General features: G+C 29.3%; 1 protein-coding gene across 1 annotated transcript in view; it reads right to left on the bottom strand.

Annotated features, from left to right (window-relative positions):
- The window catches only part of LOC129971523 (tolloid-like protein 1), a 346,326-nt gene that overhangs the window by 186,948 nt on the left and 135,561 nt on the right, over positions 1-23,817 (bottom strand). Inside the window, exon 3 of the mRNA XM_056085378.1 lies at positions 1,100-1,295. Coding sequence (XP_055941353.1) covers positions 1,100-1,295 — 196 coding nt within the window. The remainder of the gene's footprint in view (positions 1-1,099; positions 1,296-23,817) is intronic.

The raw sequence follows: 23,817 nt of genomic DNA, 5'->3' as shown, positions 1-23,817 counted from the left end.
AGTGCTAATGGATGCTGAATCAGAGATTCCGATTTTGGAGACAAACTTGGCGACGCATTTCCTGATATTGGCGACAAAATGAAAGATTCTGAACATTAGAGAATCTTGGAGAATTCTCCAATATTAAAAGGAATTAATTATAAGAATTAAGCATTTAAATAAAATATACGATATTTTTCAGGATTTACGCAATTTCTCGGAGGATTATTCAACAAAAATTTATTTGCTTCAATAAAAAATGTCAGCTTACTGCAATCCTAAAACAAACATTCAAACTAAAAGAGAGATACATATATTTTTTACTTCCAATTATATTATAGGAAAAATCAGCAGTTCTTAAAAATAAATAAACCTTAGAAACGGATCATCACTTATTACTTTTGAAGTCAAATTTTACATATAATTATAGCAGAATCTAAGAAAAAATTACTAAAAGTATTTTAAATAGAAACTTATTCAACATGGAAAAATAAGCTGTATCTTCGCACTGTCGTCAACAATAGAAGAAAATTTTGCGATGAAATATTTGCAAATGTTATAGGAATTTCATTACAAAGATAAAATATATTACAGTAAAATAATTTTAAAGGTGTTTCTTTTTTTAATCTGTATAAAATATTTAACAAATGGATGTAGTGAAAAAAATATTTTTTCTTCGAATTTTAAGAAAGTGTAAAACTAACTTTTTTTGTTACGACATTTTAGTATTGAGAAGTAATACAGATTTTATTTAATTTAAACTAACTAAAATTATAAACTGCTCCAAGGTGAACCTCCTCTTTAAATTACATTTATGCCAAATATTGGCAATTCTGGATCTAAATGTCTAGTGATTATGTAATGAGCCAAAATATGCACAACATTTTCCTTATAATAGTTAGTAGACACTCACAGAGAGAGAGAGAGAGAGATAATAAGTTATTCATATTGTTAATAATTAACAATATTAATAAAATTAAATATTAATAACAATTAATGAAAAAGGATAATAAGGTGAAAAACTGAAAGTACTGAAGTACTGAAAAATGACATTATCAAGAAAAATATTTCGTTATTTACAACATTTTTTTCATTGAATTCAATTGCCTGATAGACAAACCTGAGTTTCTGTTTGGATAGTCGCTTGGAGGTCCAGTGCCTTTTCCTTGTTTCGCTGTCGGTCAAGTTTTTCGCGCTCTTTTCCAGGCTCTTGGCGAGTTGCTCCGCTTTCTCCTTTTCCTCTTTTTCCGCCTGAAGTTCTTTTTCATATTCCTCGTTTTCTAACCGACTCAACGCTATATCTCCCACAAATCCATCTGAAAGAAAAAAAAAGTCTTTAAATTAAATAAAAAATTTTTGTAGAATAAATTTTTCAAAATATGTAAATACAAATATGGCAATGTTAATAATTATAATTATTTAATTTAGAATAATATTAGAATGTTAGCAAAATCCACACGGTTTTACCCATGATTTGATCCATTTCAGTGCAATTAAAATAACAATAACTTAAAATAAAGCTACAAAAATAAAGAAAAAATAATAATGAATTTTCCGATTCTGATTAGTTATTTCTATTTGATGAATATGAGCATTGTTCAGTTGTCTTTAAAAAGTAAATACAGTATCAGCGAAATTTTTCCAGTAAATTTATTCTAAACATCCCATTTTTTCTAAATATAAATGGTCAAATGCTAGCATTGTAAATAATACATTATTTTCTTTTCCATGTTTATTTCATAGTGAAGATCATGCATGTATTATTGAGGGTACGATTGATTTATGTCATCTTTTTAGGGAGAAAAAAATCAAAACACAAGAAATTTCTTTAAATTAGTTAAGGAATGCAATTAATATAGCAACGTTTAATTATTAAAAAATTTTAAAACCGGTTTTGACCGGTTAAGATTTAAAAACTACTTATGTTCAAAGTAGCATTTTTACTTTTTCGTATAACTACTATAGAGAGTGTATTGTTACAAAATTTTCCGGGGTTAGTTTGGATAGTGGGAGTTATGTGATGTGGAGAACGCTCAATCAGCAGACGGCAGTAGAAAATGAAAAAACGACGTTTATTTACATGAAGACACACAGGACAACACAAAGACGACAACTATATACAGCACACAATTATCTTCAGCCGAGACGTGCAGACAACAGCACACAGCAGACTCTAATGCAGACTGTAGAGCACAACTTAATTCAGCCCTCACTTGCATCCGTCGCTGCTCCACTAATCTCTGGAAGGCTAGTTCTTGCTGTCGATTCCGACTACTCTTCGACTCCACTGGCTCACCACTGGTTCACAACCCAATTCACGACCGCCCGGCAGCTGCGGGTGCTTCCTTTTATAGGTCTCAGGAGGCGGGGCTAGAAGCCTCTCAACCAATCAGGAACGTTCGAGGCGTATCTCCGTTCCTATTGGACGGATCGGGAAAATTCTCGATGTTTCGGGTATTATCTATTTTGGCGCAAAAGTCGCCAAATTCGTCGCCAAGTCGCCAAATGGTCGCCCAGTCTGTCACCAAGCTCTGGGACCTCCTATGGAACCAACTATGCTGGGAAGCCGCATCACAGATTCGTAACAGTAAAGTAATCGTCAAAAAAATTCGAATTCGAGATTTTGAAGAATCACCACCTTTTAGACCTCAATTTTAGAAAATGCCCGTCCGTTTGTCTGAGACAAAGATAAATCAAAAATGCTTTGAAATAGACGGATGAAATTTGGCATACGGTCCTTACGCCAAATTGCAGATTTCTATCAAATTTTTAGTAACCTATGCTTAGAAGAATTCCGTCCGTCTGGCTGATTAAATATGTTATTACGATAATTACAAAAAAAAGTGAGTTAGGAGATAAAATTCGGTCCACAGATTTAACATTTTTATTGTAGACACCTGTCAAATTTTGAGTCAAATCCAACAAAGAGTTGACAATCTGTCGGTGTGTACTTTCAAAAACATGTAAACGCAGTAACTCAAAGATGCTATGACTTAAATATATCAAATTTGGTATGGGATTTTGTGAATACAAGAGCAGATTTGAGTCTAATTTGTGTTTCAGTCGGTTGAGAAAAGCAGGTCAATTCAATTTTCAATATACAAATTCAATTTTCGGATGTTATTGCACACATACCTGGATTAATCGCCAAATAATTCGCCAAAGTTGACACGATAGATTCAATAAAAATGCTAAATTCATGCCAAAAGTTAATATTTAAAAGAAACTATTGTACGTCAATATTATGGCGTACAATAGTTAAAAGTAACTATTGTACGCCAGCTCCATGTAAGCCTACTCGGGTGTAACAATTTTATTAGAGAGAGAGGGAAAATTTTCAAAAACCAACTGGATTGACCACTTTAAAATGAACGGTCATTTGCCTGTATTATCAATTATGCATCATTTTGTTTGCCATGTTTATTTAAAAATGGAGATGATGCATGGATTGTTGATACTGCGAATGATTTACATCATCTTTTTTTGGGAAAAACGTAAAAACGCAAGAAAATTCTAAAAATTATTTAAAGAATGCAATAAATACAGCGACTTTCGTTAACACATTTTGTATCTGACTTTGAAATTTAACATTTTAGACTATTTAAGATCAAAGTAGCATTTTTAAAACATGCAATTTCTTAATAAATATTTTAGCAGAGCAGGTAATTTCTAAGACAACAAGCTACCACACAATTTTAAATTCTTCTGATGGAATTCTTCCCTTCCACTAACTCTTCCAGTTAGTACGTTTCGAATTTACCCAAATAACACCTTTTCGCATCTTAATATGCGTAAATTTCTAACCAACATAAACGCCCTAATCACCTTTTCAAATATTCACACCTCCGGTATGATGGATCGCTTATTAAAATGTCAACAGGACTCAAGTGCGAAGACGTTACATCTTTTTGGCTGGAAAAATATGCAGAATTAATGAGATTCAGGAGTTTTAAGGGAATATTTCCTGTTAAAATTGAGTGGTATTCTTTTGTGGTGGGCTGCTATTGAAATTTGCATATAACGAGACGCAATTAACTTACTAAGTGCACGAGATTAAGTGATGCGTCGTTCTTTCAAAGTTCAGAACTCGTTAAATGCGAATTTTTGTTCGTCGTATTACAGGCGATCAAATTTTATGTCGTGTCTTAACTCAATTGCATTTTTTTCTTAGGTTTTGTAAAGAATTATTGTCGAAGCCATGCTTAAGTTTTTTCCATAAAGGGTAAGCCATTGCTTTAAATGAATATTTATTTCTAAACTGCAATCTGCGATGTCTTATCCCTTATATGAGTTAAGATACATTTACTATGGAAAGAAAAACCTGATGAATTAGAATTGGGGAAGATATAATCCAGATGGAAAATGGACCAAAGGACTTCTCTTTAGCTAAATACAATTATTTTCTTTTGAATTTGAAAGAAAATTCTGGATACCAATCCTTTAAAGTAAAGCAGTGTAATTTAAATTATATGAAAAATGTAAAGCGTGGTGTAAAAACTAATATGCACATCAGAAGAAGTATTAATACCTTATTTTCAAGTAAGCATGGAGCATTTGAAAACTTCAAAATATTTAACTAAATGTCATCTCCCCTTCGCCGCTTTTTTGCAGAGAATTAATAAAATTACATCTCATCTAAAAACTTTTGTATTTGTGTGAAATTCATTAAAAAATAAATTAATAAAATTATACAATAACTTGAAGAGGAAAATCTCGGATGCTGTTCAAAATTGTTTATAAAGCTATTTTATTATCAAATATTTAACCCAAACGTATAATAATAAATAAATAAAGACATATGCATTTGGGTTTAAAAACTGCTTATTATAAATGACGTATCTGCTACGTCGTTAAAAATCGTAGCATGTTCTTAACATCCCTATTTAGAAAACAAAGCATTCTGTCATCACAATAGTAATTCTATATAATCTCATGTATATATATAAATAAAAAATATAAGTAGAGTATTGATTTATTAACAGACACAAAGAAATATGCAGGGAGTTAATTCATACGTTTGTACGTGCACATTAAGGGTAATAGTACATTTCATCTAAACATGCTATTACATATTGTACTATGTGACAAACTTTGATTATTGGTGCTTGCAATCTAAAACCAATAACCAAATTCTATGCAATTTTAAGTGTTATATATATATATAAATATAAATAGAGTATTGATTTATTAATAAACAAAAAGAAATGCTCAGGTAGCACATAAGTATGCACAGTCACATTACCACCGTTAACTATGCATTTCATCTAAATATGTACTGTATTGTACTGTACTCATAAATGTGTACATAATTGTACTTATAATAACCTCGCATGCATTTAGTAATCTAACTCCGAATTCTAAGAATCTCAAATATGTTTATAAATAAAAAATACAAATATAATATTGATTCCTTAATAAAGAAAAAAAATAAGTTGGAGTTAAATCAAACAAATTCACAAACATATTATTAACGTTAACTATGTTTTTCATCTACGCATGCTACTATATATTGCATTATATCACAAACCATGCACAAACTTGTATTCTAACGCTGCAGTTACAATATTGACATTTTAATTATAATTTGAGTAAGAAATGTATTTTGCCTGCATTGAACAGCTATAAAACAAAATAGTTAAATATTTTATTTTGACAATTGCTTAACTAAAAATCCTAAATTTAAAAGAAAAAATTTTGTAGAAAAATTGTAAGCAGTCTTCTCGTAGGATTCTTTTAGGTTTCCAGATTTATTTTAAACTCAATGGCATACAAACTTAATTACTTACTTAAAAAGCAATCTAATAAACAATCTTCATAAAATTTACTAAATTTACTAAAAATAAAAACACTTTATATGAGACCTACTTTAATAATGCTGACAAATATTGATAAAAATTTTAAAAAATGATTCAATAAATTAATAGATTTTAAACTTTAACAAATGTCATGAAAAACGTAATTTAATTTAAGAATTACAATTATATAATTAAAGAATTTATTAATTCTTTCAAACAGGCAACAGCATTGGTTTTAATGTCATGAGCATCAACTGACCTAAATTTGAACTGTTCAAAAATAATTCACCATTTTTCATGTAAATTTGAACTTATTTCATTTAATACGATTTTCTAATAAAAATTTACTAACATATTTTAATTCATGCATTCTATATTATTTTTTCTTTTTAATATACATGATTCTGAGAAAGGCATTCATGTAAATAATTTCAAAGCTTCAAAATTCATGAATGCGAACTACTTATGCAGACACTCATAGTCATAAGAGTCTTTATTCAACTATTTTCGCCACTTTTCATAAAAAAAATCGTTTTTCTTTCATAAAAAGCTTTTCTTCAATTAATTCCTCAATCTAAACTGAAAAACTTTTATTCCATTATTTTATATTTCTTTTTTAACGAATTTAATCCTCTTTCAATCTTAAAAAAAATCAGCGCTGATTCTTGCAGGAGTATTCTGTACATAAAAAAAATACGGCAAATAAAGATTTGGATTAAATTTTTAATCATTCATGCCTTGCTTCTCAAGAAAATATTAAAAAAGGAGCTTTTTTCTTTCATTTTAGCTTTAGAATATTGAAGTTTTTCAGTGTTTTTCCAATTCTGAAATTAGTATTTCCAACTGATTAATAAAAAGTGACGGAACATGGGAATTTTTTACGATTAATTGAAATCTTTTAATCAGGTAGATTTGGAAAAAGTCTGCATTAACTTCTGTTTGCTAAAATAAAGGGTAGCTTTTTTTTACTAGTCAAGAAAAATAGAAGAGTTTCTTTAAAATAAATCCTTAACTGTTTCCGTTCATTCTGCAGGCTTTAAATAGAAAAAGAATATTAAACAGGTTTTAATAAAACAGATTATTTTTTAAATAATTTCTAAAATTATTAATATAAGTCGTAGTAGAAAATTTCATGCGCCTTTGTAGAGTGCTTAATATATATAAATATATAATAACAATAAAAATTTTAATTCTTTATAATGGGATATTCTCAATCGTTAATGTTCATTAATACTCATATCTAATCGGATTGAGAAAACAGCAATCTAGAAGCAGAAAAAAAATGCAATTTCGAATAAAAAAAATTAAAAAAAAAAAACGTTAAAAAATATATTAACAATAACTTTTAATTTAGTTTTTGAAAGAAGTATAAAGTGAATCGGCAAATAATAAAAACTTCAAACCAGATTTCATTGACTTAATATTTTCCATGCTTACGTTTGCTCGCATTCATTAAATTAGTCATTTCAAACATTAACAAAAACTGCCTCAGCTGCTAGATGCCAAAATCGAAATTGGAATTCCGCATCCGGTAATGATGCAGATAAAAAGGGCTGGAAATTCGCTCAGCGTTACAGATGGTAGTGGACGATTATATATACCGATAAAATAACATCATCTTTCGGAAATGTGCAGTTTTACTGATTTAATTAAAATTTCAAAAGTATATTATGGTTGTTATATATCATGCGCAATTTCTGTAAGGAATTACAGTGTCTTAAGCTGGCGCTATACGATATGTCAAAATTTGCCTCAAGTATTTAATCTAAAATTTGATTCAAATAACTCAGTCTCAGAGACAAATGTTTCTTCTATAAGGTAAATGTTTGATCAAATGGTTGATGATTTGAGTGGGTAGAAAAAGAAAGGCAGTTACTTCTGCTACAGGTACTATGATATACAGGTTCCTATGATATATTCCAACATGCGTGGTATTACAGTAATGATATATTCTAATTCATTAACACAAAAAGCAACGTGCAAAAAAATTATTTACAAGATTGTCGAAAGAAACACATTAATCAACACATTAATTGAAATCATTAATATTTAAGCACTTTAGCTAAGCAAGTTTACAAAAAGTTCCGTCCATAGAAAAAAAGATCTTTGCAAACCATGTGGACTTGAATTGAATCATGTAACAAATAGTTATTTATTACATGATTCAATTCAAGTAATTATAACCCAACTTTACAAGAATAACCAATAATAACCCAACTTCGCAAGACTTATACAACAATTTGTACATATTATATTTCATTTAATCTGAATATCACACATGGCATATTATGATAGCATATGCCTGTCGACGGCATATAACGACCCTCTTTCAAATGGCACTACGTTGATATCGCAGCCGAATAACAACTGGCTTTACAATGACATCACATTGATGTCTCCAGAATTGAAATTAGTAAGAGGAAAATTAATGATAATTCGTTTGTCCTTATTTGAAGAACAATTTCATATTATAACAAAAGCAGCATCTATTTTTGACCGTGATAATTAGCTTAAAGGGGAGGAGGAAGTAAATATCTGTCAGATGATTAGAAAATACAGATTATTTTTTGTAGAAATGAAGTATTAATTGCTTAACTCTTTCTAGGGCCGTGGGAAGTATGCTTTCCCACCAAATATATCAATCTTTGTATCAAATTATGTAGGTTGGCATAAGTTCTAACAAATTTTTTTAGTAAGTCAGAAACTTAGATGCTTCGGTTCTTTATCTCAGACAAAATGATGTGTCTTGATTTGTTACTTAATTATTAATTAACCAAATTAATTAATTAATCAAGTTAAATTTATCTAATAAACTAAATGAATCCCTTTTCTTATTCTGATTTCAAGCCTAAAAATATTTTAACATAATACGACTAGGAAAAAATGGCCCTTTAAAGGGTTAATAGAACCGATTCTGTAAAATCTGAAATAACGTTACCATATTTATAAAACAATTTTTTTTCTCAATTATACTAATTTGTACACACTGCATCTTGAGATCGCGTACCAAAGTCTGCAGCATATTACCACCCTCTTGGCAATGGCATCAGTTGATATCACAGCCAAATAAGAACTGGCTATAGAACAAAACCACGTTGGTATCTCTGGCCTTGAGAATGCTGCGAGGAAAATTAAAAATAATTCCATTGCCTTTATTTGAAGAATAATTTCATATTGTATCAAAATCAGTATCTATCCTTATCTGGGGCACATAGTTTAATGAGATAATAGGATGAGGGAGTAAATCTATCTATTGGATGATCAGAAAGCAGACAAATTAGCCTTTTAGAGGAAACGAAATATTCACTTGCTTACTAGTTTAAAATCTGTAAAATCAAGAAATAAAATAATATAGATTATAGTTTGGTTACAAGCAAACAATAAATGTGTGATAATCCCAAAATGAATTTCAATTCAAGTAATTAAACAGATTTACCTTAAACGAATTCCAAACCATAACAGTTTTATTTTGAATTCAAAACGCTTTTATGGGTCAAAGAAAGAATTAGAACCCTAGTGACATGTTTGTTTCGAGAGAAAAACAATTGAGCTCTAACACTTATTTGCCGTTTGAAGCTTTAAAAAAAGTACAAACACATACTTCCAGCAATATCAAACGAAATTAGATTTCCGATCCAGGTTTTTACATCAGCAATGCGAAAAGTCCAAGCTGCTCTACCGTACGTGAGGGAATGCTAAATTCTATTAAAAATTTCTTTTATAAAATCCACAAGGCAATTGTTTACGTTTATTTCGTTAACAGGAAGAGGAAGAAAACAATAGACACTTACTCGACCGAAACAAGAAAGATAAAAAAAACCCACCTCCTTCCGAAACTAATTATGTAAATAACATTAGGACGTCGGGAATGTGCACAGAATTAGTTAAAAGTTGTTTAACGCTAAGACACAAACCAGATTAGCATTTTATACAGATTAAATTTTGAAAGGAGTGCTGAAAGATGGACAGAGAGTTTGAGTGAATGCTATGTTTGTTTTTCTGTGTCGCATAATAAATAAAGTAATTGAATTTACCCCATGGATGGAGTTGAATTTAATCGCGGCAAATTATTCGAAAAATGGAAGTGCCTTTGTCTTTGGCAAGGTGTTCCGACAACATCATGTTTTGGATTTTTAAGAATAAAATTGGATTGTTGATTGCAATGATAATTGGAGAATCAAAGTCAGCAGGTGCGGTTATCGTTTAATTTAAATAAAGCGTAATTGGGAAAATCAAATTTAGTTTACGGTAAAACGTAATTTATTGAAAGCGTTTCCATTTTCATCACTTTGTGTTGAAGTCGATCCAACTTAATTGATACCAGAGAAACATCATATTGTAATAATTTGCTACTAATCCCGGCTAATTAATTCTAAAAAGTTAATTACTTAACACTTATTTAAAACACTTAAAGTAATTACATTTTAATTACTGCTAAAAAGTTTCAATATGTCACGCTAATATTAAAAGATTTGCAAAGGCTATTTGAACAGTTCCTTAATTTTAAACTGGAATTAAATATCAACTGGGATAGGATTCTACCTTAAAAAAGCCTACTCTAGCTTAAGTTTCTTTGGCTTATAATGACAACTTTGACATGCACCAAGCCCATACAAAAGACGGTTTTTCAGTAGATCTTGAAATCGAGTACCATTAGTTCTGAAAATGGTGCTTCCAACGAAATATGTTGCATATTTAGAAATATCTTGTTTTAAGAATTAAAATAAATTTCTTAGTTTCGTAGCAGGGTTTTTTTACAACAGTTTATCATTTAGAAATTTTAAAAGAAAAAGTATTGTAATCACCAAAAAATTCGAACTCGAGATTTTGCTGATTTACGATGTTTTAGACCTCCATGGGTCTAAACAATACATTTTTGGAATTATGTCTCTTGGAATTTGAATTTTTGGGATTGTCCCTTGGAATTATTTGGAATTTGAGTTCCCTTGTCTGTGAACAAGGGAACTCAAAAACGATTCTGAATTATATGAATAAAACTTAGAATGTATGGTTTTTTTACACAACATTTGTAGATTTTTGGAAAGATTAAATTTTATCAAATTTCATCAATATTTGTACCGCTCTCTCCCTAACATGAGATTAACCATGCAGGGAAGAAGTATTACAGTTATATAACAATACTTTGCTACTTACTTGCAAACGTAAAAAAACTTTCAATGAAATATTTAACTAACGATTGTTAAATGTAAACGATTTCTAATTGCAATTATGTAGTGTTTTTTGTTGTTGTTGTTGTTGTTGTTGTTGTGAAGTGACTTACTACACCACATTAATACCATTAACATTGTAATTTATCTATTTTAAAGATCAAATATTTAAGCGAACTCGTATGATGATACCAGTCTTATATAGGCAACGATTAAATAAGACGAATTTGATAAAGTTGTCGACACATGATGCTGCGATTACTTTTCAACGTTGAACTGAAATCAGTTTGCACTATTGTGTTGCGGGACTCCGAGTTGCGAAGTCCTAATATAAAACGTCGAACATTCGCATTTGATAATAATCCTATGGTTGTTAGTTTTTTATACAAGAGAAAATTCAAGACAAAATGACACGCGAGGCGACACATTATTTTGCCTATTTTAATCAGGTATATTATCAACTGTCAAACTTTTTTCTCTCATTTTCTTGAAAATTAACAAAGAATCTTGGAATAAAACAATACTACCATCAAATAGCCCCCTCAACATAGGGGAAAGGAGTGGAAACTGTATTTTGAAATGCAATGCAGTTAGAAGAACTGTTTTGTTTAGCTTAAGGAGAACCCTATAACAACTTTGATGAAAACTGGATGGAATACTTAATTTGCAAAAAGTAGACATAGAATGATTTCGGTAGCAAACATTTTTTTTTTTTTTTTTTTTTTTGCATTAACAGAAACTTTAAGTTTGATTTTTCTATTGATTGGTTCAATATTTTTTATCTTTGTTTTGCTTTATACAGTCAAACCTCACATAACGATTGATATGCATAACGAGCGAAATAAAATGAAAAAAAGCGACTCATTTAGCGAGCGATGTTTCGCATAAAGTGGTGAGTATACATACTGACGTTATTTGCTCAAATGTTTTGTATCAAACTGTGTTGAGCACTTATTGGAAGAGAATCCTTATATCAACATGGCCAAAATTTTGGCCGGATAGCGTTGTCGAACACGGCTCCAAGGGGTTTCAGCAAGTGCCCGTTTTAGCCTTTATCAACGAGAGTAGGTCTGTGGCCTAGATTGTGGAACTAGAAATGGATAGCAGCGACATCGATGAGTTGATCGACATCGATGAGTTGGTCGACATCGATGAATGTAGCTAGAACCAACGAAGAATTTATGGAACTGCAGTCTACGTCGCAGCAAAAAGTTAGAGGAGATTTGATCAGGAGAGATGAAATAGTAGACTCAACCGAGAAACAAAATGCTGAAAGTGTGAGAAATTATTTAATATAGGCTAAGAAACATTATCAAAATACGGAAGAAAAAATTCTCACTACAAATTCATTTAACGATAATATTGTATCCCATTTCCGCCACATATTAAAACGTAGCCAAAGACAAATGTTTTTAAATAATTTTTTTGTAAAAAAAAACATGCACTGAAAATAATAAATTATCTTATCACATATTTTCTTGAGCATTTTTGCATGCATTGTCCTATTATACACGGATTCCTGGCGGGGGGGGGAGAAGACTGTTTCACTCTTTACGAATGCTTCGAATAACGAGTAAGATTCCGAAAAGAATTATTCTCCTTAAGCGCGTTTCATTGTACTACTTAATACCATTTATTACTAGTATTGTACTACCATTTATTATTGGTATTGTACTACTTAAGTAGTACCATTGTACTACTTAATACCATTTATTATAAGTATGCCGAGAAAAAATAATACTAATTGAATAAAATATGCTTTAATTGATAAAGGAATGACAACGAAAAAAATAATTTTAAATAATATCCATTTTTATTGTTACTATTTATTGGAAAGTCCGATACAACTTGTTATATGTTTAGGCAAATTGTAACATCCAGTTAGTTTTGAATAAAATATTTCTGGTATTAAAATCAACAAATGTTTTGGAAAGTGTTTCTTCTTAAACATATTATGAATGAATAATTAGATTATAAAAATGCAGTTATAATTAAAAGATCGGAAATATAATAAAAAATACAAGCGATTCTTCAAAAATTGTTACATTTCAAAAATTACTTGCAGTTACCTCCCATACACGTGAAATTTGTATTCAGTTATAACATCTATGAACAACCAAATGATTACACATTTAAAAATACATGAATGACACTAAAGTATCACAAATAAGATGTTATCTTTTTAAGCCATATTATCCTTTTATGCCATTATATTCTCCGGGAAATATAAAGAATTATGAGAACTTCTGGCATATAGTTTGCCGAGATATGAAATAATAACAGAAATGAATTTATAAATCTAATATATAAAATTCTCGTGTCACAGTTTTCGTTGCCATACTCCTCCGAAACGGCTTGACCGATTTTGATGAAATTTTTTGTGCTTATTCGGTATCTATGAGAATCGGCCAACATCTATTTTTCATCCCCCTAAATGTTAGGGGTAGTCAATTATTAATTAAAAACTAACTTTCCCGCCAAAAAAATCTTCCATTTTCCCACCGCCAACTTTTCCGCCAAAAAAATCTTCAATTTTCCCCAACGCCAAATGATTTAGGCTTTAGTTCTTTTTTTCTCCCAACAGTAATGAGGCTAGGGTTAAAATTTTTCGGCGGATTATTTCAAACGATTCTGTTTATTTTCTTAATGTTTTATGCATTTAAAATTAAACATTGTTAATTAATCCATGTTTCAGATTCATTCTGAAGTACTTTTGAATTAAAATAGCACAGAATAAAGGAAATTAAAAATGTCTAATCTTCATAGCGTTACCCCAACTGGCGTAGAAAAATTCACGCATTTGCGTTACGTAAAAGGCGAAGAAAATTCACGCATGCGCACTGTGTTCTGATCGTTGGCATGGCAACCATTATCAACGGACGATTTAAATTACTTTTAGGTTAGTTGTATGCTTTTGTAAGTAAATTGTATTTATGTTATATATTTTTTGTATATGCTTATAGTTTTAAGTACATCGTTTTTTAAGTAGTTTTTTTTAACCTGTTTACAATGATTTAAATTATTTTTAGGTTAGTTGCATGCTTTTGTAATTAAATTGTATTTATGTTAGTTATATATATATTTTTTATATATGCTTATAGTTTTAAGTACGTCGTTTTTTAAGTAGTTTTTTTTAACCTGTTTTCAATGATTTAAATTATTTTTAGGTTAGTTGCATGCTTTTGTAATTAAATTGTATTTATGTTAGTTATATATATATTTTTATATATGCTTATAGTTTTAAGTACATCGTTTTTTAAGTAGTTTTTTTAAACCTGTTTTCGACAGATTATTTTAAACGATTCATTTTATTTTCTGAGTGTTTGATGCATTTAAAATGAAACATTGTTAATGAATCGATCCATTCATGATGAATCTGAGAAAATTTTGTTGACAAATGCTTGAGATATTACATAAATTAAGAAAGATATTCTTTAGTGCCCATAAAGTTTAAACGCTCAGTGACTCTATTATCAGTAATCATATTATTAAAAAAATGCTTTGTTTCAGTAAAAAATATTGTTATATTAATTGCAGATTAATCCTTTACACTTTAATTTAAAGCATAAATTCTACGAGGGGTAACAGAAAATTAGAGAGATACATATCACGTTATGACTGAAGGCCTTTATAATATTATGAGTGAATTATATGACTATCAAAATTTGAAGTTTTAAAATATTTTGCTGAAGAAGTTGGAATTGCATAAAATATTTAATTATTAAAATTTTAACGAACACTAAGATTGGCGAACCGGCTGGTCGCCAAAGGCGGCTAGTATACCTTATATAAAGGCAAATTCAACTCATTTTTCAAAAACTGTTACAACTAGCCGTTACATCCATGCGTGAATTTTCTACCTGAATTACGTGAATTTACTTGAATTTTGTATCGAATTATAATATCCAGGAATAACTAAACTGATTACAAGTTCAAAAATACATGAACTACTCTGGAGTATCAAAAATAAGGTTTAATCTTTTAAAGCCACATTATTCTTCTATGCCATTATATTCCAAAGGAAATAAGCGGAACTATTTTGAACAAGCTGCCTTTGGCGACCAGTTTGTCGCTAAGATTATTGGGCTTTTAGGATGTTGCATATTATCATGGGATGGATTTCTTTAAAAAAAATTCAGCCTGTAATTTGATACAACTATAACACAACATTAATTCAACTAAAACAGTTTACTGCAAGATACAAAGCGTATATATTACAAAATAACAGTGGAAGTGAAAATTTACTACTGATTTAATGATTGGCAAAATCTCGTGTTTGATTGTTTTGATGGAGAGTTTGAATTCTATCATAGCATTTAAAAACTTTGTTTCTAATAGTATATCAAGTTAAATTTAAAATATTATTAAAATTAAAGGAAAAATTGAACGGAAATAAAATTTATATCATTAAAAAGAAAATTTTATTTAGCTTTAAGATAATTCAAAAAGCATTTTTAATGATAATTGTTTTGGAAGATATTTAATAATAACGGAAACGAATTTATAAATATACCTTATATAATATAATATTTATACTTATATAATACCTTATATAAATATAAAATTTGAGATTTTATTAAAAAAATGGGATTGTTGATACTCAGGTGCAGTTCTTATTTAATTTAAATGCAGTGTATTTGAAAACCTGGTTTAATAACTAACCACACAGAGCTTAACATTCCGCCAACATCCACTTCTTTCTAATTATAGGATGAGGTTCCTAGGAACGGAAAAAGAACACAGCTTTTTCCCCTTTTTCTTCCTGTCTTTTTTCCCTTCTCTCTCTTGTTACTCGTTCGAGCAAAGTTAAGTTGTCGTCGGATAATTAGGTGAGACCTACCTTCGAAATGAAGACGGGGGGGGGCTCAGAAGGTAGCTCGAAAAGCGGAGGGGAGGCGGAGAAAAAAAATGGCCCTAGTGGTAAAGATTAGCAAGAGTTTAAGCTCTTAATGAGATATATATTTTTTTAAGATTTTGTTTTATTTTTATTTTTTTTCTCGCGCACCGATTTTTTGCTGTCTTAATGAAAAGTGTCATCTTGAGATAATTTTACCCTCTGTAAAGTGGTCGTGTGTGGGGTTTTATTGATCGCTTTTCTAACCACGGGTTTCTCTTTATGGGAGGAAAAGGAAATATTTCCCTTTTCCAACAGTTTTTTTTTTTTTTTTTCTCTTTCTTATCGAGGCTATTAGCCGTTCGCCTTTTCACGAAGTTATTTAATCGCATTTTTGATTTCTATTTGAGGTTTTGTTTCATTCTTCCCAAAAGACGATCATTAAAAAGAAGCCGGAAGGCAATTAGTTTCCAATAATCCAATATTACTGACTTTTCTTTCAATTGACTCTAATTATTATATCCTTCTTTCTTTCTATGTTTACTTAACTTTTCGTTCTTAAACTTAACTTATTGTTCTAGTTTTAGTGTAAATATCATAACAAATTTCATGTTTTTCTGTGGTATTAGTAGTCGTGTATTCCCTTATTATAATTTATTTTAGGTTTAAGATTTTTTCCCAAGTAAAAATCAACTTCAATACAGCCATTTAAATGTCTTCTTTTAATTCTGTGTTATTCCTCCCAAAAAAGCTAAATGATTACCGGAAGGCTATTAACACTCAGGTTAGTAATCAATAATCCGATATTAATCATTTTTCTTTCAATTGACTCGAATTATTATATCTTTCATTCTTTCTACAGGATACAGATCAAATTTATTAACAGCAGGATATAATAAATTAAATTAGATTTATTGCTCTATATACAGTGTAAATATCATAAGAAATTTCATGTTTTTCTCTGTTATTAGTGTATTCTCCTTTTCATTTTACTTCTCAAGCCTTACTGTTCGTTTCAGTACCCTAAGACCAGCTCTTTTCAACGATTCTACATAGCTAAGGGCTGAGACGCGGAAGGACGGGATTCATCTTTCTTTGACCTTGATTTACGCCCTATAAAATATTTTTTTTCATTCAGGGTGTTTGTTTTTTTTCACATACATGTGAGTCATTTCTGAACGTGCTATTTTATTTTGTGCACTGATTTTTAATTATTTTTTTTGCACAATTTTTAATTAATATTTTTGCACAAAATTGTGCGCTGATTTTTAATATGGTTAGTTCAAGTGGTAAAATCTTTCAGGAGTAGCACACGAAGAATATTTTATACAATGTCATTAAATTTTATCACAAAAGTTTCAATAACAAATTGAAAAAAAGCGTTTTTACATAAATATTATCATTTCGCAAAAAAGTGAATTACCAAATTTTAAGAACAGAAATATTCCTTTTATTCATAGTAATTTAATGTTTAGATAGCTTACAGTAAATAGAAATTGCTCTTAAACATTTTATTGTGAAGACAATATTACGAGTTATCCGCAGTTGTTACGTGTTTTAAATCCAGAATAATCCAATTTCACCTTATTATTAAAGTAAACGTCTCCTCTTTTCCTCTTTCCTGTCATCCTTTCTTGTACGAAATAACACCATCCGAAGGCATGCGCAAAAATGTGGAGAGTTTTCGAATTCGAGAACGAACAGTACGTTTATGTCTTTTATAGTAGGTCATGCCTTTTTCAAAACTTTAGTTCCTAAATAAAAGCAAGTTGTGTACCATTTCATGCACTTCATACTCATGCACGATATTTCACCGAATCCATCCCAAATAGCAAAGAATGTGCTTCCTTATAATAACTGGTCATATTTATGTATATAAGTAAATTTTACTTATGATTACGTTTTCAAAATCTTTCGTTATCTACGTTTGATTAAAAAAGGAGAGATGGATTTTTTTTATAAGATTTTTGTCTTACACGTTTTTGTTTTTTTATTTGCATTTCACGACTATTTTAAAGCATCAGAATCTCAATTAAAATAAGCAGAAAATTTTCTTAACTGCGATGAACAATCCTTCTGTGAACTTTAATATTGCCACATTTTCCATACGTAAAAAAATTATTAAGACACTGAAAGCACATTTAAATCTGTTTTTAAAATAATTTTAACGCCGGTTTTAAAATAATTCATAACGCCAAATACAGCGGCCTTGCAACTATGTCTCGGTTTAGGTAGAAGATTCCATATTCGAAATTCATTTACATTTATGTTCTATCTGCTTTAATGCGAAACTGGTTCACATTAAATCCAATATCGAGTGTCGAATGTCTTTCTTCTGATTTAATGCAGAAATTTGAAAATAGAATTGCCAATTTATCATCCTCGTTATATGACAATGGTTTGCAAATTATGAGTGATATTGCAGAATAATCCTCTTGTTGCTTTTAAAAATTTAGGCTGGTACAAAGTACCAACTCAAATCATATTTTTAAATAGACGCCTTCAGCGATCTGTTAGGTCTCAAATATTATTAAATTTCAATTAAATATTTTTTTTAACTTTCTCTTAATAGTTAGGTCAGCAAGTATTTTCAAATTTCAATGTTTGTTAGACATATTATTCTATCTATTTTAGAAGCATTTCACCATTCTTTCATTTCATCCTTCTTTCATTCATTGATTTTTAAGAGCAATATTTTGTCTATATCTTTATACATCCAATTATATCACAGTAAAGAGAAGCAATGTTTACAAATTTTCTACTTTGCTTTATTTTTAAACAAGACTTTAATTTTAAGAACAATATTTGAAAAATTTTATCGAAAACATGCTTTATGCTGAAACCACTCAACATGGAAAAAAAACAGGATGAAATATAAAAGCAACTATATAAATGATTTGTATTTCATTTCAGCAATAAATTACACTGTTGTAAAAACGTTTAAAATATTTTAAAATATGTTTAAAAATAGGAAACAAATTATAGAACAAAAAATTGAAACATTAAAAAAAATTTTTTTGAATTTTAAGGTGATGTAGAAATTATTTTTGTGTTACAGTATTTTTGGAAGTTATCATGGAAAATTGCCAAATTTTCATTAAATTTTAGTTAATTAAAATTTCAAAAAAATTGCTCAGCTATGCATATTCTTACTTTTCAAAGTATATATTTGTCAATTTTTTTAACTCTTAAGTCAAACGGTTTTCACTGTTAAGAGCCAATGCAAACACACACACACATTTTTCGCTATTATTAGTAAAGATAGAGATACGGTTTTTTTTTTCTTCTCAAAATTAAAAAAAGATCTCTTTAAAAGAATTTTTAATAGTATTTGAAAGGTTACAAAATATTGGCTTCAAATTAATATAATGAAAGATTAAAACATTGAGTAAATAACATTCTTTATATATTAAAAAAACATTCATATTATGTAACAACTGTTTCTTTAGCAAATTCCTTCTTTCAACTTGCCCGCTGATTCGTAATAATGTTCACTGAAATGTTTATGTTTCGCATCTAAAGTTTATCAAGTTCCCAAGCCGTTTAACAGCTCGCCGTTCACTAAACAGTATCATCCAACATCATTTACCGATTTTCAAAAACACACACAAAAAATCAATATATAAATATTTACATCGCTGTCAGTAGTTCTTAAAATACCATAAACGATTTGCACTGTAGCCCTTTCCCATGTTAACCTTATCTTTTCACAGCATTTTTGTTTTGTTTTTGTCGTTACTGATAACAGCGATTTTTCATCATCTATCGCCAAAAACTAGAGAAAATAATCAAATATGTATATATATATACAATTTTTTCCAGAGAGTGTGATATCTATTAAAAATGCGGTTTCAGTTTTCTGGTATTTTCTTTGAACGAAGAAATAAAATTCTGGGAATACTTATTACCCAGCTGCCGAGGAAACTTCAATGAAACGGTTCTTAAAGAATAATTTGGAGCATTTAAAAACCACTTAGCAATTTCCGCACTCTCATTAAAGGTCACTGCGAAGATGCTTAAAGCGGCTGGCTGTTGCCTGCTTGTTTCTTTTAGCTATTAAGCCTAAGTGGCCCAAACACTCGAGATGAGTGAGGAAAAGTACTCGAAAAGTTGGATCGGAAGTGATTTGCAGCCCAGAATCAAACTTCCCCTTCTTTTTAAACCGAGTGATGGAGTCCAAACACCTCTCTGGGCACTTAAAACACCAGCTCAAGTTAAAAGCACACGGTGTGTACTTGAGCCTTAAGGATCATTTTCGCAAAAGATGACAAGAGGAACTTCATTTAAGTGTCAAGTAAGAAATTCGCGTGCTTGAATTTCAATAAGGCTGCGAGGTCAGTCCGGAAATTTCAAGAATGGCAAAAGAATAAGTTTCCTCTCTTTCGTGAACAATTAATTCAGATTTTGAGGTCAATGACTCTAATCACTTATTTAAATAAGCTTCTTCATAAGAAAAAGATTAATCATATTTCCATGTATTTATCACGTGCTTTTCGATGAATAATATTACTACAAGAACTGCATTAATTGCTCTAAGAGCAAATAAGAGCTCAAGGAGTTTATTCTACAGTCGTAGAATTTAAAAGCTATTCTTGCATATCAATTAAAAATGCTGATGTAGTATGTGTGAACTACATATTTTAATCTGCGAGTCAAAATATTTCATTCACTTCTTTTCCTTTTTTTGCCTTTATTTTATAAATATTTGCGAGTCAAATTCTGTAACTGAATGTCAAAAATAAATTTTAAAAATTGTTAATAAAAGATAGGTGACTATGTTGAAAAGTAGTTTTTTTTGCGGAATTATTAATTTTTTTGTTTAATATTCTAAATGTTTGAACAAGTGTTTCTTTATAAAATCATTAGAATTTTGTTTCTAAATCCATTTGTTTAGAAGTTACACTGATTTTTATATCTGAATTTACATACGTTTTAATGCTATTTTATATATTTAAATATTATTTTCTAAAAACTTAATTTTTGATATAATTTTATTATAAAAAACCCCATAAATTAAAATCTAATGCACATTTTTTGCTAAAATTTGATTTAATAATTTCCCAATATATTCTGCAATTCTTGAGCAACAGAATACGTGATCTATTCATTTAGAAATATTTTCTAGTTATTTTCGTTCTTCACAATGTGAAAAAATTTAAAATTTCATGTTACTTATCAGGTGAACCCCAATATTTAAACAAGGACATGAATACAATTTATTTTTTATTTCAAGAACTAGATAATATATTTATTACGTTATTTGCAAAATTTTAAACAAATCATTTTATAAACCTCAAAACTGTAAGATTTTCTTTCTTTATACCTCTTTATAACCAAAAAAATGCCCTTATTAAAAAATTATATAAAATAACATTTATCATTTAAATGGTATAGTTTTAATAGATGTTTTTTTTTGTATAGATAATCAATAATATATCTACTCTCGAATGCTTTTTAAAACTTTCAACTCGAACCTATTCATATACCTAAGATATTAAAATACTTGCATTATCAATTTAATATATAAGTTTTTTACACTTTAAGTATTTTTTAAGGGTCTTATTTCGTTTTTCTATAAATTCCCCTTTGTATATCGTCACCCATTCAGAACGCTTGCTTAAGTTCGCGGACCCCTTCGCCCAAAACGGGGAATACTTGTAAAAAAATGTATCATTTTTTTATGTTATCGTATATGAAGTATACAAAATAATATAATCGCTAAAAAATTCAATTTCAAACTTTGACTACTCTTTAAGTTTCAGACCAACCAACATTTAAAAAAAGCATTGATAGAAAAGAATTTTAAAAAAAGCATTGATAGAAAAGAATTTTAAAAAAGCATTGATAGAAAAGAATTTTAAAAAAGCATTGATAGAAAAGAATTTAAAAAAACCAATGATATACGCAAACGAAATTTTTTATGTTTTATACATCAATTTCGTAGAATTCTATCAAATTATGAATGAAATGTATTCGGAGGAAGTATATCTGGTTATCTGTCCGAGAATGAATGAACACGTAACTACAAAACGATAAGAGCAAGATAGATGACATTTAAAACGCTATTTTAACATCAAAAGTGTCTAAATCGACATCAAATATTGAACTTTATCCGTCTGCGGATTGATTGTCTGTCGATCTACTCGTAATCTTGTAACTAAAGTTATATATGTATCTTAAATATTGGCCAAAATAGTAAAACCAAAAAGCATTCAAAATGAATATGTAAAAATACATTCCTTTGCGATTTAAAACATTCATAAAAATTTCTTAAGAATACACAATAAATAGAGACACTATATGTAATAATTAGCATACTTTTCATCTTTTATCACAGTTAAGAATTGGGAGATATGGAATATAGTAATTTTTTTCCAGTAAAAGTTTACTAAAAATTCAATTCTATCTATAAAACGGAATTTTGAGATCTGTTTGGATTCTAAATTTAATTAAGATAAGAAAGGACTAGAGATATAAACTATCTTTTAAAGGGCTTCTCCGTCCCTAACTATTTCCTTATACAAATGAGAAAAGTCGTTTTCTTATAAAGGTTTATATTATTCCGAAAAATTTGTCATACTATTTTCATACTCATCAATCTCCCATTTACTCTCATTACTCTCAAATCATTACAGAAAATTTGCATTCCATTTATAATATATTAATGTATTAGTCAATCGATATATTCAAATGAAAAAACGAATAATATGTTTTTCTGAAAGCGGATTAGATATCTTTAAAAACTAAAGTCATTTCTCTTTTTAATGAATTCCAGAGTGCATGTCATCTTTTGATCAATAAGTTTTCGTTTTCACTTATTTTCAAGGAGCTTAACGAATCTTTCAAAAATAAAATTAAACTCATTTCAATGTGAAAAAAATGTTTAACAAGACGTCGAAGAAAAAAAAAATGTTTTTCCTTTTTAATTTTATTTTTTTAACCATTTTTTTCCCCGAGAGCTATTTATATCGTCAGAAACAAAATCACTTTTGTAAAAGGCAGCAGAAAAGGTAATAGCAAGCAATGTGTTTCTTAAAATATTTAATATAATTTATTCCCGAATCGGTTTGGTTATTTTGGCTTTTCCTAGTTTTTTTATCAAATAAATTTACTCGACGGTGAAATAAAAGATGACATCGCCATATGGTAATAGTCTGGAAATTGTTTAGAAACCACCGTATGCAAAATTCCTTACTTTAAACCAAAAATGGATTTTATAATTGAAAATTTCCTTACTTTCTCACTCAGATTTTATCTTTGAAAGTTCACGCTGTTTACGAGAAAAATCAAATAACCTCAATTGAATTATATTATTTTTTAATGCTTGTATTTTTTTTAAATCAATGATTCAATTTCAATTTTAAATTCTGATCCATTCACATATGGTGTTTCGAATAATTACAACAGAATGCTATTTAGACGTTCTAATCATATTTGAGGATTTTTTAAAGAAATAATATTTTCTTCTCCTTTTACTGAAATCTGTGCAACGACGCATGATTTTAATAGATATAAAGATGCATAAAAGCAATTTCCTCTAGCTGGTGTTTATGGAAATTATATGTCCCTCCCCCCCCTTTTTTTTTTGAACCAAAGACAATGCTTGAGTATTCTTTTGACCTCTTCGGAAAAAACTAACTGTCAAATTCTGATTAATCGTCCCATTTCAATACTCCCTGGATCCGAAACAACTAGTTCGGCAATTTCATTGTATACCAACGTGTACTTGAAATCTAGTACTAACACGTGGGGAGGGTCTTCCCGAAACTTTCTCACCTATTCTCTAGTAAAGAAGGTTTTACTCATCTTCCCACCCGTATAGAACTATGGATCTTAGATCAGGAGTACTCAGGTTTTTATTTTCAGAGTACAGCACATAATAGATCTCTGAGCCTCTTAGCATATTAACATAAAGAAAACACGCATTTTGAAAGAATTTTTGTACTGATTGAAACCAAAACTTGACATATAATTACAATTGTAATCATATGATCACATGCTTACGTTTATTAATTTAAATCAGTGCGTTTTTGAGTTATTT

The sequence above is a fragment of the Argiope bruennichi genome, chromosome 6 (assembly GCF_947563725.1).
Source record: "Argiope bruennichi chromosome 6, qqArgBrue1.1, whole genome shotgun sequence".
NCBI lineage: Eukaryota > Metazoa > Arthropoda > Arachnida > Araneae > Araneidae > Argiope > Argiope bruennichi.
The sequence above is the reverse complement of the archived record's forward strand: the minus strand, read 5'-3'. Positions and strand labels throughout refer to the sequence as shown.